Consider the following 17,374-nt stretch of genomic DNA (forward strand, 5'->3'; position numbering starts at 1 on the left):
ATGAGGATGTGGAGGACCTGGAACCTTCAGCCACTGCTGGAGGAAATGTATAGTCACTCTATAGACTACCTGGTGGTACCTCAGAAAGGTAAACACAGAGTTACTACCTGACTCAGTGATTCCACTCGTAGGTAGATATCCAAGAGAAATTGAAAACACACGTGCGTACAAAAACTTGTATCCACAGCATGTTATTCATGATGGCCAAAAGTAGAAACAATGCAAATATTTACCAACAGTTGAATGAATAAACAAATATGGTATATCCATATAAATAAATATCACCCAGCCATAAAATGAAGATATGTTACAACGACATATGCTACAACATTGAAATTATGAAGCTAAGTGAAAGAAGCCAGAAACAAAAAGAACACATATTTTATGATTCCATGTATGTGAAATGTCCAGATTAGACAAATCCACAGAGACAGGAAGTAGATTCGTGGTTTCTAGGGACTGAGTGGAGAGGATAACGAGAGAGCCTGTGAAGGGGGTACGGGGTTTCTTTCCGTGGTGACAATAATGAGGTAGTGGTGATGGTCAGGTAGTTCTGTGAATATACAAAAACCCACTAAGCTGTACACTTTAAAAGAGTGAATTTTATAACATTTGAATTGTATTTCAATTTAAAAATTCATTTTTCCAAAAAAAAATCTATGCAACATAAAATTAAATTTCTGATCTAACATTTAGGTAAAGGAAATCTTTCTCCTTTTCCTCTTTCATGAACAAAATTTGTAATCACTTTAATTACTAGTTCCTCTGAAGGCATATTTCACGTTAACTTTGCCATTTTCATGTCAGAGGTGAAACTGTATTTCTTTTTTCGATAAATCATAAAGAATGAAGCCAGCTTTCCTCTAGATGAATTCTTCCTTCTCCTCCAATTTGTACTGATCTGGTACCAAGCGCACACCTGAGGCCACATGCCTTCTAAAACAGGACAAGCTTATTCTGAGCTATCTGCTTATATGTGATGCTTTTTCAAAAGCCAACGATACAACTCATCAGAATGTTACTGAGTTTCAGAAATGTCAGTGGACAATTAGATGGTCTTACTCAGAAAGCTTTGAGCAAATATCTAAATTGGTTTTTTTCCCCCCTTTTTTAACGTAGCATTGAACTGAACTGAGCTGAATGGAAATTGAACAGACCTCAAAGCTGATGCAGACTGATACGGTGAGCGTGCGTGTGAGAGAGCGAGTGTGTGTGTGTGACAGAGAGAGATTGTATTTCTCCACGTGCTTTCACTCATGGATACTGGAGTCACTGTTAGCTCTGAAAAGACGGATTTTTCCCTTATTCAGGGATCTCAGCTACCTTTTCAATAAGATAGAGGCGAACTGAACTCATCCCACTCCCAGGGTGAGAAGGGGGGGCCGGGCCGAGGCCCTCGCTTACCCCGCCCCGAGCAAGGCAGCGCGGAGCTCCCCTGGCACCTCCGGGCGCTCTCCTCGGCCGACAGCGCGCAGGAACGCGGGTGCTCACACTTCTTCCCGGACCAGCCCGCTCTGCAGTCACACCTTCCACAGTTACACTGCCCGTGACCTTCACAATGAGAGTGAGAATATACACGTTATTATACGTATATATATGCAATATACACATATATATACATGTATGTGAGAGAAAAACATACGGAGGTCAGAATCAGTGTTCATTTCAACCATGGATGTCACAAACGAGTCAAGATTTCAATTCACACAACATAAAACATTAAGGCAAAAGCCCATTTTTCTCAGTGTTCTTAAATGTCAGCTCTATAGGTCATTTTTTGAGGGGGGAGGTAATTAGGTTTATTTATTCTTTTTTAGAGAAGATACCGGGGGTAGGACCTCGTACACGCTAAGCACGTGCTTTACCGCTGAACTATACGCTCCCCTCAGTACCTGGTCTACACTGATTGATCATGAAGGTTAAAGAAAAGCAACAACCCAGATCGGATAAACAGGGTCACAGGGCCAGAAATTTGAGTCGATCAGAATGCAAGTGCATGTGACTGTATTGGTCTGCTGGGGCCCAAATGGAGGCCTTGATGGATTTGGCAATTAATTTAGGCGGAGGAGAGCCATGGGAAATGGAAAACAATTTGTTTTAGAAACAGGGTGTTCGCTTCTAGAGTCCCCCGCACTTCATTTTCATTACCTTTTTACCACACACTACTTGTTCAGCCTACAGACAGACCCTTAGCTTAAAACCAGTAACCTGTGTGGAGTTCACAATGCTTGAAGACTTATTTCATACGCACAAAGGAGGTCAGGGAAGAAATTAAATTTCTTTACACGTGGACGTAATCTTGTAAAGAACCGTGATGAGTTGTGATGTGCTACAGCAAAAAAATAGACCCCGCGATCAATTAACTAAGTGGGTTCAAATCCTGACCCTGATCCCTACAGAGTAGGGCTAGTCAAATGACAACCTCTTTGAGGCTTAGTTTCTTCATTTTAAAACAGGATAAGATATATTATCCATCCATATTTACCAGAAAGTACATAATATGTCTTAAAATGCTGCATAAAAGTGAGCTACCACTATTTTCATTCATTTGAGCCCACATATGTAACTACATAAGAATAGAAATGAAATCAGGATAACTTAGCTGATCTTTTACTAACTCTTAATAACCATCCAGATTCCCATCGTTACAGATGCAAAATAAAGCAGATTTCTATAAATTCTGAAAACATGTATGAAGGATTTTAAAGGAAGTAGAATTCTATTTTCTGTAATAAGCCGAATATAATATTAATGGATGAAAATCCATGCAATTCTGTCTTTGGGATCTGATGTTAATGTATATCACACAGTATGGAAATTGGCCTCCAGTGAAGACCAGCCTGTTCTGTCAGTATTCTGTGAGGTTCGTGGGCAGATGTCCACCTTTTGAGTTTGTGAAGAATTGGACGATTCACATAACGTATCAGGAAGTGTTTCACCAGCTATAAACCTGGCTCTTTGTGGAACAAATCATAAAATCATAGGTCAAAGTAGAATGAGCCATTAGAGATCACTGAATCCAAATCTCTCATTTAACACCAAATTCAACTCAACAAGCATGTAGTGAGCAATCATTATGTAACAGAGTCTACACAACAAATTGCTGTTAATATTAATACTTTGCCTTAGAGCTCATCATTTTAAAGGAAAAGTTGATTGCTAATAAATATGTATGACATGTGACTATGATCATTTGGACCTCCAAATATGAGAATTTTTATTATAATACTTTAACTTTCTAGCAATTCTGTCTCAGAGATTATTGGGTTCCATGCTTTTTGCCATTTATCCTGGCTGAAGAAATTCCTAACCATCTTCCCAATCCTCATGTAAATTACAGAAAAATTTGCAAACAGAGCTATATTGCAGATGCATAGTTAAACAAGTTTTTAAAGCAAAATCTTTAACGTTTAAAGTACAATCAATCCTGCTGTTTTATGGGAGCAGCAGCTTTGAAATTCTTGGGGACGAGAGGTTCAAGGGCAGGCAGATCTGCCACGAGGATGCCGGACAAAGTACAGAACATGCTGCCATTTGCAGAAGACTAAGGTGACACTTCAACAATAAAACTGAAAAACAGAGTTACATTGAAGGGGAAAAGGCTTTACTCTTGAAAGCTGAAAAGAGCTGTGAAAGTTAAAATAAAACATTGAGTAGGCGAGGAAGCCAGGAAATCCCTAACTCCCCCGGGGGATGCCACCTGCTCCTGCAGGTGCCTGGGATTCACAGGCAGTGAGGGTCCAGATCCCCAGGCACAGGGAATAAAGCAGGAGCCTGTGTGGAGGGAGACGGGACGAGAGGGAGAAGGTCCTCAAGTTTGACAGCTGGTCTGAGAGCTGTCATTACTTCCTATCTGAGGTTCACTCGTATGTCAACAATAAAACAAAGACTGTGGCGGCATAAAACAAATCCTTGAAGATGATCAGAAGCTACCAATAGAGATTTTTAGAATTAAAACCTGGTTTAGCTAGTATCCGAAGAAGTCAGATTAATGGTGGGTGCTTTAACAAATTTTGAGAACCGTGCAGGTGCTCTGGACCTACGGGAAATCTCTAAAAGTCTTTGACCTTCCTGCCCTCATAGTCACTGGCTGTTTTCTTGCTGTTCTGTTTTCCTCACCCAGCCTTTCATCTCTCTGCTTCCTCCCTAATGTTATGCAGCCTCATTTCTCTGTCCCTTTGCTATTTCTGTGCTCTTCCACAAACTCCAGGGGAAAACGGGGCCTATAAGGTCTTTGCCTCTATTTCCTGGGCATTTAATGCCGTATCACAAACGTTCTCAAGGACTTCTATAAATTTATGCATCATCTCCACACACTGCCAACTCCAGGGAAAGGTGGGAAGAAGATATAAAACATGTCCTCCCTCCTGCCACGTGCGTGGTGATCTCTAAGCTTCTGTGCTTCTGCCTCAGCCTTGTACCCCAGGTCTTGCCTCGTCTCAACAGAAGGCCCTCTCAGTCACCCAGCTGCAGTCGATTGTGTAGACACTGGAATAAACTGATGGGATAGTCTCATTCGCTGTGATTAGCTTGGGATGAAAGGCTTTGCCTCCCAATGGAAAAGTATTAAAGTGGGAGAACGTTGTCTAGTTGAGGATGGCCCCTGCTCCTCCTCAAATCATCCACAGATGTGTCTGCCACACTTTGCCATCCAACCTCAGTGACACAAGTTCAAGTCAAGAAAAGAAGTGTTATGAAAGTATGAATGACTTAAGTAAGCCATTCATAACAAAAGAAATTCCTGAGAGTCGGTGAAGACACGGCAACCAGTTTAAATGATGAAATAGTGGCATATGGAACGGGATTTTTTCCCGAAAGTTTCATTGTTTTGGGACAGTGGAACACCTAAATCAAATACCCCAATGAAGATCACAGAGGAAGCAAATGTAAAAGTAATAGAGAAAGGTTTAAATAACTCTAGTCTAACATGATGAAAAATAGCGTCGACAGTGGGTGGCATTGCCTGACCTAAGCGTTGATCCCAAGCTTAATCTGACAAATGAACACATGAACATAACTTCTGCTTTCACAGTCATAAAAATTATATTCTACATCTTCCAATAACTCCAAGCCCCATGCTGTCAAAAATATGCCATGGATCTCACTTTAAATGAAACCGTACCTTTTTCTATAAAATCCTTTATGATATTTCATTGGTAGAGTTAGGAAATCAGTTAGAAACGCAAGGTGTTGACATCAGATTCTGAAGCAAGTATTTAGCCTCTCAGAATAGACAGAAAATCAAAAAATGAAACTGCAATTTCTCTTCTGGGGGTACTAGCTTCTCAATTCCAGCATAAAAGTTATGCCAAAGAGAGAGAAAGGGAATCATTTTATAGGGATAAAATGAAGATGAAAACGCTTGGCTTTTGATTTATAAAGCAGAGTTTAGAAATGATAAGATCTACTTAGCATGAAAATCCTTTAGACTGCCACAGCATACTATGTCAGAGTCTTTTATAAACAAATAGTGAAAAAAGCGTAAGTGAAGAAATTAGAAGATCTGAGTCTCTATCTAATCATGCCACCGACTCATGTTTCTCACTTTATCTTTAAAATGAGAGAACCAGAGGAAGCAAATTTCACTACACCGATCAGAAGGGTAATGCTTCAGTGCTGGTTTGGAACTGGATATTTAACAATGAGCTTCTTACAAAGTAACATGAAGACCATCAACAGAAAAGAAGTTCAGGGGGATAAATTAGACCTAACTAATTTTTTTAAAAAATGTCATTTGAGATATTAGTTTCCCTTTCAAGACAATGCAAACTGAATATACGTAACCATTTCTTTCGGTTTCCTTTCTTAATGCTTTGGTAATCCACTATGACAAATTCCCCGACATTATATGGTTCTATAGAATGATTCCATTTTCCAAACTAAGGGAACTCTAAGCCAGGACTAATCTTACCTTTTCATCATCTCGACAGGCAAGAACAAGCTGAAAGAGTTCAAAGTCACACTGCAGCATTACTTTTCCAATTAAGGGATTTGGGGAAATAGACCAGAGTGGTAAGCAGCCATCAGGAATAACAGAGTTCTTTCAGAATCAGAAAGTAGATTCTGAGGAGCAGCTCATAAAACTGAAGTAACAGAGCAGGTGGTACACTTCAGGATAGCCGGTCATGTCCTTGTCATTTTTGTCACACACAAATTTTGCAACAGTATCATCTTTGAGCGTGTGTGTGTGTGTGTATCTTTGGGGGTGTACGAGTCGTGTTTCTGTATGGATGAGTTCCTGCACACACAAGTCAACATTCCTAAATGTTGTTCATTTGGAATGTTGACAGGAATGAAAGAATAAATAAATACAACTGACTTATTTGGGAGCAGGGATCATGTTTTAAATTTTGTATCCCATGCCCTGTACCCATGATGCAGTAGGCATAAAATATTTACATTTAAGTTCATTATTGAATAGATGAACGGACAGCGTGGGAATGAAGTAATGAAATGAGAAGGTCAATTAAACAAGCCAACTACAATCCAACTACAGTCCAATGGGAGATTTCCCTTGGACCTAAATAAGATCAACACTCAGCATGACAAGAGTGGGAGCTAAAAATAAAGCTGCATTTCATCTGAGCCTCATTACACAGCAGCCTGGCATAAGTCACCAGAGAATATCTACGTAGTTGGGGACTTTCGTCTCCTATCACTAAGGCATTAACATACTCAGTAATCACCTGCATGGCTCCCTTCCCATGGTGCACCTTACACTGGCAACTAGGAAAATTGTGAAGACTAATAATTCACTAAGTATAGTGTACAGAATTCTACAGGTTTAGTAACAGTGAAGACGTCCTCCAGAGATGGATGTCTGCCAAAGATCACAATGATGTTCAGTGAAGCTGAGTTTTATAAGAATTCAGAGCATCCAAAGGACAGTTCCTCCTTACCAAAATAAGGTAAAATTGAAGAACTTTATTTGCATCACTTGGAGATTGAATTATATGAGTACTTAGGCAGTCTGTGTTTTCACGTGACACTTAAGCGCAGTGTGAACGCTGTCAAGTTACTTAATTTCTTTGAACCTGGATGCCCATCTCACCCCTCTTGACCTGAAAGCCAGGTACCCTTAGAGCAGAACTGGCCGTGCGTAGTGATCCAAAAGCATCCTGTGATGACACATGAGCCTTACATCACCATCTCTGGGAAGAGCCTCCCGCCCTAATTAAAATGTCAGACAAGCCGATACCCCAACAATCTCAACCCCCTCCCTGCCGGCTTTAGTCTGTAGCACGATGGCTGTGAAAATATGTAGCACTTACCGACTACAAATTCTGTTTGTTGGTTCATTGGTTGCCTCTCCACCCCCACCAGGATGTAAACTCCATGAGGGATTTTGGCTATTGTGTTCACTGCTAGGTCCCCGGTATAAGCAAACACATGACGGAATATGCCAAGCTCCCATAAAAGCCTACACTCTCCCACAGTATATTGAAATTATATGTTTATCCGGCAGTTTTCTTGGCTAAACAGTAAATTTCTTGAGGGCAGAGCCTAAGCCATTTTATACTTTATGCCCTACTATCTCACACATTGCCTCTAGCATAATTAGCTCTCAATAAATGCTATATTACACTGACGTTTAAACAAAGATTCATTCAGTAAAGAAAGAACTGTTAGATTTCTTCAGATTCAGAGACCTTGTTAGCATTCCAATTCTCTCTCTTAGTGGTGGAGTCTTCAGCAGGTTATGAAATTTCCCTGAAACTCAGTTCCCCAAATGTAAAATGAGAATAAACATGTTCCTTACCTCGGAGACTTTCACGAGGCACAAATACAAGTCTGGAAAAGGCTGAGCACAGTGGCCAGCACATGGAAGTCGTGTGGCAGTTGTGAGCTGTTTTATGCCCATGGTGTTGGTAATGGGGATAATAAAAACACTCGCACAGAACGAACAGCAGCAAAACCTGCACAGGGCATCCCCTCCAGAGAACAGCGCTCACAAAATGTTTAGGAAATTCTCTGGAGCACAAGGGATAATCAGAAGAGAGGAACTCTTCTGCGATGGGAAGTTTTAGCAGCAGGCTCCCCGCAGCCGGGCCAGGGATGTCTTTGCAGTTGCATAACCATAAGTAAATAAGGCGGCTCTTTGCTGGCAAGCTTTCCAGAGACCAGCGGAGTTTCTTATCTGCTTATACCAACCAAGCAGTCAAGTGTAAAGACATGAACACGCCCGTGTCTCTGCCTTCTGGATTGTCCAGTACAACCAGACTGAACGTCTATTACTGTATTTTTACTAAATGACACTTTCTTGGATAAATCTGAATTTTTTTTCTTTGCACTATTAGAAATTCTGGAAGGATATAGGATGTATTTTTTTCCCCTTTTCTTTTAAATTACATGCTCTCTAATGTCAAGAATCATGTTTGTCTCCCTCACTGCTGGAACCGTAGCCCAGACACAGTCCAGACCCTGACCGATAGTATCTACTCCATAAAGAATTATGGAATAGCATTTTTGAATCTATTAATTGATATTCAATTGTAAACTGAATTGCAGACCCATTTTAGTATATAAATTATATCAAAGAATCAATGCAATAAAATATCCATGTGAAAGGGTATACTGTCCTAAGTTCTGTAATATATTAATATGGCTGTCATAACGGAACCTCTCCTGTTCACTGTCAGGTCTGCTAGCTCTGGATTCTCACGGCTGAGTGTTAGATACCTAAATGTAATGGTTCTCCTTGGTGAGAAAATAGGCTACTTTTAAAAGCGTGGGGGCATTTTCATCTCGAGTCTTCGCCCAATGTGGGAAGTCTCCAAAAGTTTCTCAAGTCACTATTAGGAGCCCTGTGAATATCAAATGCTTTGGACCACACATTCAGTTCTCTTACGGGTTCTCTGAGAATCAAGATGAATCTTGAAAACAGAGAAACAAATATTTTTAAATTTAAAAACAGGAACTTTGGAGAGCACTTACCAGAACAGAAGTCGTCAGAGTATCTGTCATAGACAGCCCTGCAGTCCCTTTCGTCACACTCACAGGTGTCCCCGTGAATATCTCCCCAGTCTCCAGTCGGGTCAACATCATGGCAGGAACATTCACCACACACACAAATCCCTAGATGGGAAAAATAATTTCACATGAGTTTAATGAAGAAAAATCATGAAGGGAAGAAGCATCTTAAATATTACTCTTTTTTCTGTTGCTTACTTTATATTTGGCAAATACACATAGTCAGGAAAAATATTGTATTGAGGAAAACACCATCTAAAGTTCACACTAGAGATTCTTTAGTAAACACAAGTTATTATCTATGTCTATACTTCCTTGTGATTGAAGGATGTGTCATTAGCCCTGTGCTGTGTTGACCAAAAGATAATACCGAAGCAATTAGCATAAGGTATAATCCTTGCTCTCAAAAAGCTTACAATTTACTTGAACAACAACAACAACAAAATAAAAGCCAACAAAAGAAAAATCAGCAAACAAAGTATGAATACTAAGGTTTTGTAAACTAGGACATATTGTAAGAGTTTAGGAAAGGGGGACTCAGGGTGGGCTGGAGTAATTAAGGTAGATGGTCTGGATCAGCAGAGAGAAGGGGAAATGTTCTAGGAGGTGTGGAGGTGGGACAACTCTAGAAAAGTCAAGAAAGCAAGAACAGGCAAAGGCGAGTGAGGATGGATGTGGATCCTGAGTAGTCCTGACTCATCGGAGCAGAAGGTGCATGGTCGGGAAGACTAAGAAGTCAGGTTTGCTGGAGCAGATGAGCTCAAGTTACAGAGGATGTTGGTGATTAGGCAGAGAGATACAGTTTTGGTTGGTTGGAGATTTGCATAGGAGAATTACTCAGTTGCAAATCATATTAACTTTGTGTGAATTACCAGCAATCATCTTTAGGGCAACCAGCTAATAATTTGAGGGGAAAAAAACAAAGTTAAATCCCTTTCTTACCTCTTGCATCAAAGTAAATTCCAGCCAGATTAAAGATTTAAGGAGATAAAAGTAAAACCATAAAATATAAAATAAATTTATTTTATTCAAAATCCTCAATGAAAATTATTTAAAGAAAAAAAAAAAGAAAAGATTTAACCATACAAAAATCTAAAATTGTGGTTGGGGGCAAGACACCAACTAAAAGATTAAAACAGCTGAAACAAGTAGTCTCATGTATGTAAAAAGAGCTATTTTCACAAACATATCAACAATCCTTATGAATTAATATCCAAAGGGCAAATACACCTACAACAGAATAGACAAAGGAAAGAACACCAATTGGAAATTTTGTAGAGAGAAGTACCTGTTGAGTGGAAAACATGAAAATATTTACCACTCAACCTACCATTGTTAAAGGTGATAATAAACAATAGTGAGTTGGAATTTAACAATCACGAGTTAGAATTATTTTGGATGTCAGATTGACAGAAATAAAAAAAGATTGTTAGGATCAATAGTGGGTGAGGATATGGAATACAAAATACACAACTTTCTGGGTGACAATTTCACAATATGTATTTTTTAAATGTGGGTTGTATATAATGTAACAGCTCACTTCAATTCACGTATCTAAAGGAAAGGAAACATACACAGAAGTACATGTACAGGAATATTAAATACAGTGTTACTCATGTTATTGAAAACCACTAGTGACCTAAATGTCCATTAATGGGGAATTTGTGCAATAATGCATAGCTTAGAAGTAATCATTAGGTTTTTGTTCTGTGAACATGGAAAGATAGCCAAAATAATGATTAAATGAAAAAAACCAAATTACAAATTAGTATGACTAGTATGATTCAATTTTTGTATTAAATGAGAAGAAAATACACATCAGGGGGGCAGACAGGTGATCATTTTTTAAAAATAAATAAATAAAAATAGACTGAAAAGAAGAGGGGAGGCAGGGGATGGGACCTCGGAAAGGTGGCAAGTAGGCTGTATTTCTGAAGGAGATCCGCCTCTCACAGCCCATGTAACCCTGGGGGCTGCAGAACCAAGCTCCATCCCCAGCCCAGTTTCACTTTTTCCTCTCTCATGTAAACACCTGAATGCTTATTTCCCACAGGAACAGCTCCCACTGCATAGCCTGACAGCATCATGGTGACCACTGGCCCTATTAAATAAAAAGGACTTAGCAGAAACATGTCCTTATCTACCAAAGGAAAATAAAAGTGAATTAGTGTGATGTAGAGTCAGATCTATTCTGCATAATTTAAAGAGAGGAATTTTCTTTATAATTTTTCCCCCAATTTCAGGCCTTTTGCTTTGTTTTCTATATGTACAGAAAATCCGGCACATTTTAGTCTTCTATGGCAATTTTTTAAAAAGATAAAATTGGTTGAGTGTTAAGGCTTTCCATGTAAGCATTATCTATTAAAATGTACCATTCATTTATAGAAATAAAAAAATATTTTCCAGCTTTCTAGATTTTTATGATTTTATAGAAGGAAATATGGCCATTTATTGATACCATCAAGTAGTCAGAAAATTCCAGCATGGCCTTTTTATCTACCAGCACAGCTGACAAAGGGAAAAAGAACAAGTATTTTCAAAGATTTTTTGAAAAGTGTTTCAAACTATTTGATTTGATGTCAACACTTAGCTAACTCACTTTAAAGTATATGTTAGCAATACTAATATATTTTTTGAAATTTATGCCTAGGGTCTGTCTCAATTTCATATGGCTATATCGTGTCCAATATCATATTTTTATCATTGCCTGTAAAAGTTAAATGACTCCATATCAACTCTGTATTGCAACCAAGCCTTCACTTTACCCATAATTAAGACAAGAGAGTCTTCTGAATTCTCTCTGGATAATCAGATGCTCATGCTGTCAACGGTTCTGTTAGTCGAGACATTTAACAGAAGTATCTACAAGAATTGCCTTTTTGCTGCACTATGCCATTTCTGGATGGCTGCCAGAGAAATCACAGTCCCTGTGTTAACTATTGGTTCAGCAAAGCTGAAAGTATGACAGCAACTTTCTTATCCTTCTGCCCAATTAAAAAAAAAAATAAGAAAGAGAAGCTTGTTGGTATTGTAAATGTTGATTTACATCCAAGTCAAACACTGTGAAAGAAGACTTCCTCCCACACGGAAGAGGACACAGAGAAAAGGCAGGTTAACAAGAGCTTTGCTTCTCCCCAGTTAGGTAGTAACAAGGATGAAGGACACACCTCTGTTGCTGCAGACTTTGCCATCTGGAGATGTGCATCTTCGCTTGCTCTCCCAGGGGGTGATGTCGCACTGGAATTCACATTTATCTCCATGCCAACCAGCCTGGCAGTAACAGTTTCCACAGTAACACTTTCCGTGGCCTTTACCCAAAATGAATTTTATACCGTGAGGGGAAAAAAAAAAGGAACTTTTCAAAGCAGAATTAACTTTCTATCTCTTTGTGATCATTTTTGCCTTTTGAAAACATTTACCTGGTCCATGGTCCTTGCTTAACATCATCAAATTATACAGTTTGTCCCCAAAACATCACAGGTGTGCCTATACCTACATAATTGCATAATTAATTATGTAAAGCCACATAAAGCCAGCCAAGGTATCCTCTAACTTGCCCTAGCCAGGGAGCTGATAAAAATGACAGAATTTTAAAGAAATGGCATGAAAGATTGTGAGTCTATTATGTTCCAATCTCAAACATGAGCATCAAACTCAAATGTATAGAAGCATTTACTCTAAGGGCATTTCTTGAAGTATTTCACTTGAAATCAACCATTGAGAAGCCAATGGTGCCTATTTACTTGGATGCATGTTATTAATGACTGAACCATTTCTTAAACCAGAGGAAATATTTATCTTTTCAGTCAACTGGATCCCACAAGTTGTTGTGTTTCACAAAGTGGAAGAGATTCTCAGCTAAATCAATGTTTAGTAGTCATTTAAACTAATAAAATACCAGATTGAGGATTACACTGGGAGAAAGCAAGATGACTGTGTGCTAAAAAGCTTTTCCTATGAGACAATGTTTCGTCTTGTTTTTTAAGACTAGATTAACTTCTTATACTAGAATTTCCTCTATAATCTCACAAATCTTCAGAAACTTACCTACTCTGTCATGGCAGGAAATTTACTTAAGATGCTACCTATGTAAGTCTTACCATGATATTAACAAATGATCATAAATCTACATTCCCCACATTCAAATTCTTTGTATATTTATAAAATTTAGTATGGAACTAGAGTTTTACTAAAATATCATTTTGCTGGAGGTGAATAAAAATTATTACGCTAAATCAAGGAAAGCTATACCCACATGCAGATGTGGAAAATTAAGCAGATATCTTCATAACTCAGATGAAAGTACTCTAATAAGACACATCTGGATAATGGAGATAAAATATAACCTCAGGACATAAACACTCCAGACAGTAAACAATGTTCTTTGCCTTGTGGCAATTGATGGAGTAAGAAAATCTCCTTTTGAATTGCTTCACTGTTGGGCTGTAGAAGCACCTCTCAACAGACTGGTTTCACGTGCATGATACACGGAAAAGTCTAGAATCCCGGTCAATGTCACCCCCAGAGGATGTTTACTGGAGTAGGTGTCTGTGGTCTGAGACTTTGCACCATGAAATTGCTTTAGCCTCAAACAAATGGAAATAATAAGTGGAAACGTTGAGAGTTAAACATTTCCTTCTGATTTCAGTTAAATGTTGATATTTACACATGCAAGTAGACTTTGCTTTGGTGGTGTGCACTAGAACACACTGGCTCCACACATGTTCCCTTCCTCTTTTTTGATCTGTGATCATTGGAAATAAAATATCAGGAGGACAAATACATAATATTTGTGGGTGGATTTATCTGATTGTTCTAATTGTTTTGGAACGAGCCCCTTAGCGGAGCTGTCTACACAGCGTCTAGCTTAGGTCACTGGCTTGAAAAATGAAGGTTTTTGTGTTTATTTTATCCTGGTTGGTTGGACAGCAAGGAAATCAGAGAGAAAGAACCAAGCAGCCCTAAAATAAGAGTATGTGGAAGACCACGGGAATTGAAGCCCATAATCTGTTTTTGTAAACAAGAGGAGTTTGTTGTAGTTAGTGACACATTGTGGCCCTCTGGTTCCTCCTGGCCCCATTTGCTCCTGATCCTTCCAGGGAAAATACTCTCCTGAAATCACCCATCTGGCATGAAGAACAGGATCCCATGGATGGGATCTTTTCAGAGATAAATGAAAGGAGTAGTTGCTTATGAATAGAGAGGCAAGGCCAGAGGCAACCAAGCTAAAATGTTTAATAGCAGCCGAGAAGAATTTATCTAAACTGAAGGGGTTCTCACTGATCTTGACCTCCCTCTGCTGTGGCAATGGAGAGATTGGAAGAGAAGAGGCAAAATACAAGCATCTATGGTGAGCAGGGAAGATGGAGTCCAACCAGGACCACTTGCGAACCATGCAGCTGGCCTGGCGCCACAGGGACCCGGCTCTCTGTAAGGAACAATCTGACTTTGCATTTCAAAAATTCGAGTCAGCTCTGAACACCCTAGTCTAGGTTTCCTTATAAGACGTGTTTTCCAAGTAAACACAGGTACCACTTAAAAGAGTAAACTTCGTGCAGAAATTGAAATTTATGAGATAAAAGTTCAATGAAACAGATGAAAACATCAAGTACTTTCATTAATTTCTGCCAAGTTAATAGTCTTACCTCCACATATTTCTTCCGTTTCATCATCTATGCATTCTCTATCATCACACTCACAAAATTTACCATAAACGAGTCCATTTCCATCTGAATCGTCACACTTACACCTGCCACAGTGACATGTACCTAAAGCATTTAAACAAAGCAAGAATTATTTGTTAAATGCATATAAATTACAATGAATGAATTTCCAACCTATCTCTTTCATGGGTATAGACAATTCACATTGATTTAATATTCAAATTAGGTATTACTATGGGTATGATGGGGCAGATAATGACACTCTTTCTTGAGATTATGATAGGCCAGCAGTTAATATTTTACAGCATAGGGCTATTATGACTGACCGCTCATAGTTTCATGAATGTAAATCTGACCTCCCCAAGAGCAGAGCTGCTTTATACATGCCCATCCAACCAACGCATGAAGGAATATCTTCTGATTACACCTGGGTCTGAAGTGAACTAAAGCAGAAAATTCTAAGCTTTGTGAAAGAAGTAACCTTGCTTATCTTCCTCACCACTATTTATTCAATGCTTTGCACAATATTTGAGCATATTATTTATATAATAAATGTTTGTGGAAGTCATTATCAAATGCATAAATGAAAAACTTAGAGGTTCCTAATAATTTTATATCCACAGTGTTAAACTGATACACACGTCCTCGTGACAGTGGGACCACAGTGGGTTTTCTTAGGCATAGAGTCTTAGGAACTCACCAAAACCTTGGGGCAGATCAGAGTGACACAGAAGCACACAAGCGTCATCTGGTCTACCATACACCATATAACTCAGCCAGATTTGAGGATTTGCCTACAACCCCTGAGAGTCATTTCACTGACATTAAAACAGCATTCAAAGGATATTGAGAAGTAGAATGTCCATTTGAGGAACTTCCTTTTTAATACTTATTTTTAAAATTTTAGTTGATCATCACGGCAGTCACCATATATTAATTGAGACTCTGCCATCCACCAGATATCATCCTAGACTCTGGAAATGCAACAGGAAATCAATTCAGGCATAATCCTCCTCTTACAGTTTTATATGAGAAAATACCAGGGCGATAAAATAAGTGGAGATGTGGATAGTGTAGCAGGAACGCATAGTAAGGGGATTTAACTGAGACCCAGTGGCCAAAGACGGATCCCCTGGGGAAGAGCTCTTAAGCTGAGACTGAACGCCAAGCAGAAATAGGAGCTAAGAGAACTGAGACGGCGAAGAGGCCCACTTCCAGCAGGAGAAAACAGCAAAGGCCCTGCAGTAAAGGGGAAATAAGAGCAGGAAAAAAGACAGCTGGAGTACAGAAAATCATGAGGAAAGCGTCAGGAAAGGAATAAGGCACCTAAACATGCAGTTTGCGGAAATCTCCTAGGTCATGTTAAAGATTCCCAACTTTAACCCAAGAATAATGAGAAACCATGGAAATATTTTCAGCAAGGGAACCATGTAATCAGGTGTCCGTTTTTACCAGATGACTCTGGTTTTTATATGAAGAATGAACTGAAATGAGGCACAAGAGGACAGAAGGGAATGTCAGCTCATTAGTCTGCTGGAAAGAAGATACAGGCTGACAAGGGTGATGGCCATGAGTTTAGAAAAAAGCAAAGGGGATATTTTCAGGAGAAAGAAAAGGACTTGGTGACTGATTACGAGGGGTAAAGAATGAGGTGGAACCAAAGATAATATTGATATTTGAAATGAGCCACTGGCTATTGGCAATTCTGTATGTGGATTCCAGGAAGTGCATGCATTTAGGATTAAGGTAGACTTGTAGCCAAATTCAGGTCTTAATCCCCATGGGATAAACATTTTTGAGGTCATGACTTTTATCTCCAACTCTCAAAGTCCTTACTTGCAAATAATGTCTACTCCATAGAGTGGCTGTGAAGATCAAATGATAAATACATCACCCAGTCATCTTTTACCAACACTACCGTGTCTAGCGCATAGTAGGCTTTCAGAAAGTGTTGGGTTGCCTTCTCCCCTTAAGACATCGAGTATATTAGTCATATTCCCAAATATTTCCTCTGGATTCACTTTATATTTATGGAGCCCACCATTTCCTGTTTTCATACCCTCTGCACAATTCGGTTACCCAGGTCACTTGTGATTTGCTATCATCAGTAAGAGTTTTTTTCTCTCTCAGTCACGTATAGATGGTGATTCTGCAGAATTGGAGCTTGTTATTTTTCTACCTTGAGAATACTTGTGTCAATTTTGCTTTTATTAAACTTCGTTTTCTTGCGGTTTTTTTTTTTCCTGAAAACTATTTCAATGTATAAAAATTCATTTCAAATCTAATGCTACAATTCGTGGTATTGCCTCATCTCATTTTTTCTCTAATTATCACCCTTCTTGTTCATTTTCACATTTATTCATGGTGTCTTTCAACCATCCACGTATCTGTTCATTCAATTTCCTTGTTGCTTATTATTTTACTGGCAAAGTCCTAGGTGCTATAGGAGATAATAAGATGAATAAAATTAAAACTAAGTCATAGACCAGGAAGAAAGAGCTAAATGATGGGTAATTTATATGTATATATGAAACCAGATGACGCAAAGGCACTTGCAACAGATTTGTGACAAATGCTGTATAGAAAAGTATAAACCTCAGTCTGGCTCTGAGAGGGAAGACATACACAGTGAAGGAGTAGGTCCTTGAGTTGGCACTTGATGTATAGATAGAATTTCAACAAGTAGAAATGGAGAGAAGACTTGTGATATTGAGGGAAAAGCCTGGGATAAGAAACAAGGA

The 17,374-nt window shown here is 38.9% G+C and overlaps 1 protein-coding gene across 1 annotated transcript in view; it reads right to left on the minus strand.

Moving 5' to 3' along the window:
* The window catches only part of ITGBL1 (integrin subunit beta like 1), a 161,559-nt gene that overhangs the window by 76,528 nt on the left and 67,657 nt on the right, over nucleotides 1-17,374 (minus strand). The window contains exons 4-7 of the mRNA XM_014568174.2: nucleotides 14,616-14,738; nucleotides 12,138-12,278; nucleotides 8,935-9,075; nucleotides 1,405-1,551 (exon numbers count right to left, since the gene is read on the minus strand). Coding sequence (XP_014423660.2) covers nucleotides 1,405-1,551; nucleotides 8,935-9,075; nucleotides 12,138-12,278; nucleotides 14,616-14,738 — 552 coding nt within the window. The remainder of the gene's footprint in view (nucleotides 1-1,404; nucleotides 1,552-8,934; nucleotides 9,076-12,137; nucleotides 12,279-14,615; nucleotides 14,739-17,374) is intronic.

The sequence above is a fragment of the Camelus ferus genome, chromosome 14 (assembly GCF_009834535.1).
Source record: "Camelus ferus isolate YT-003-E chromosome 14, BCGSAC_Cfer_1.0, whole genome shotgun sequence".
Lineage (NCBI taxonomy): Eukaryota > Metazoa > Chordata > Mammalia > Artiodactyla > Camelidae > Camelus > Camelus ferus.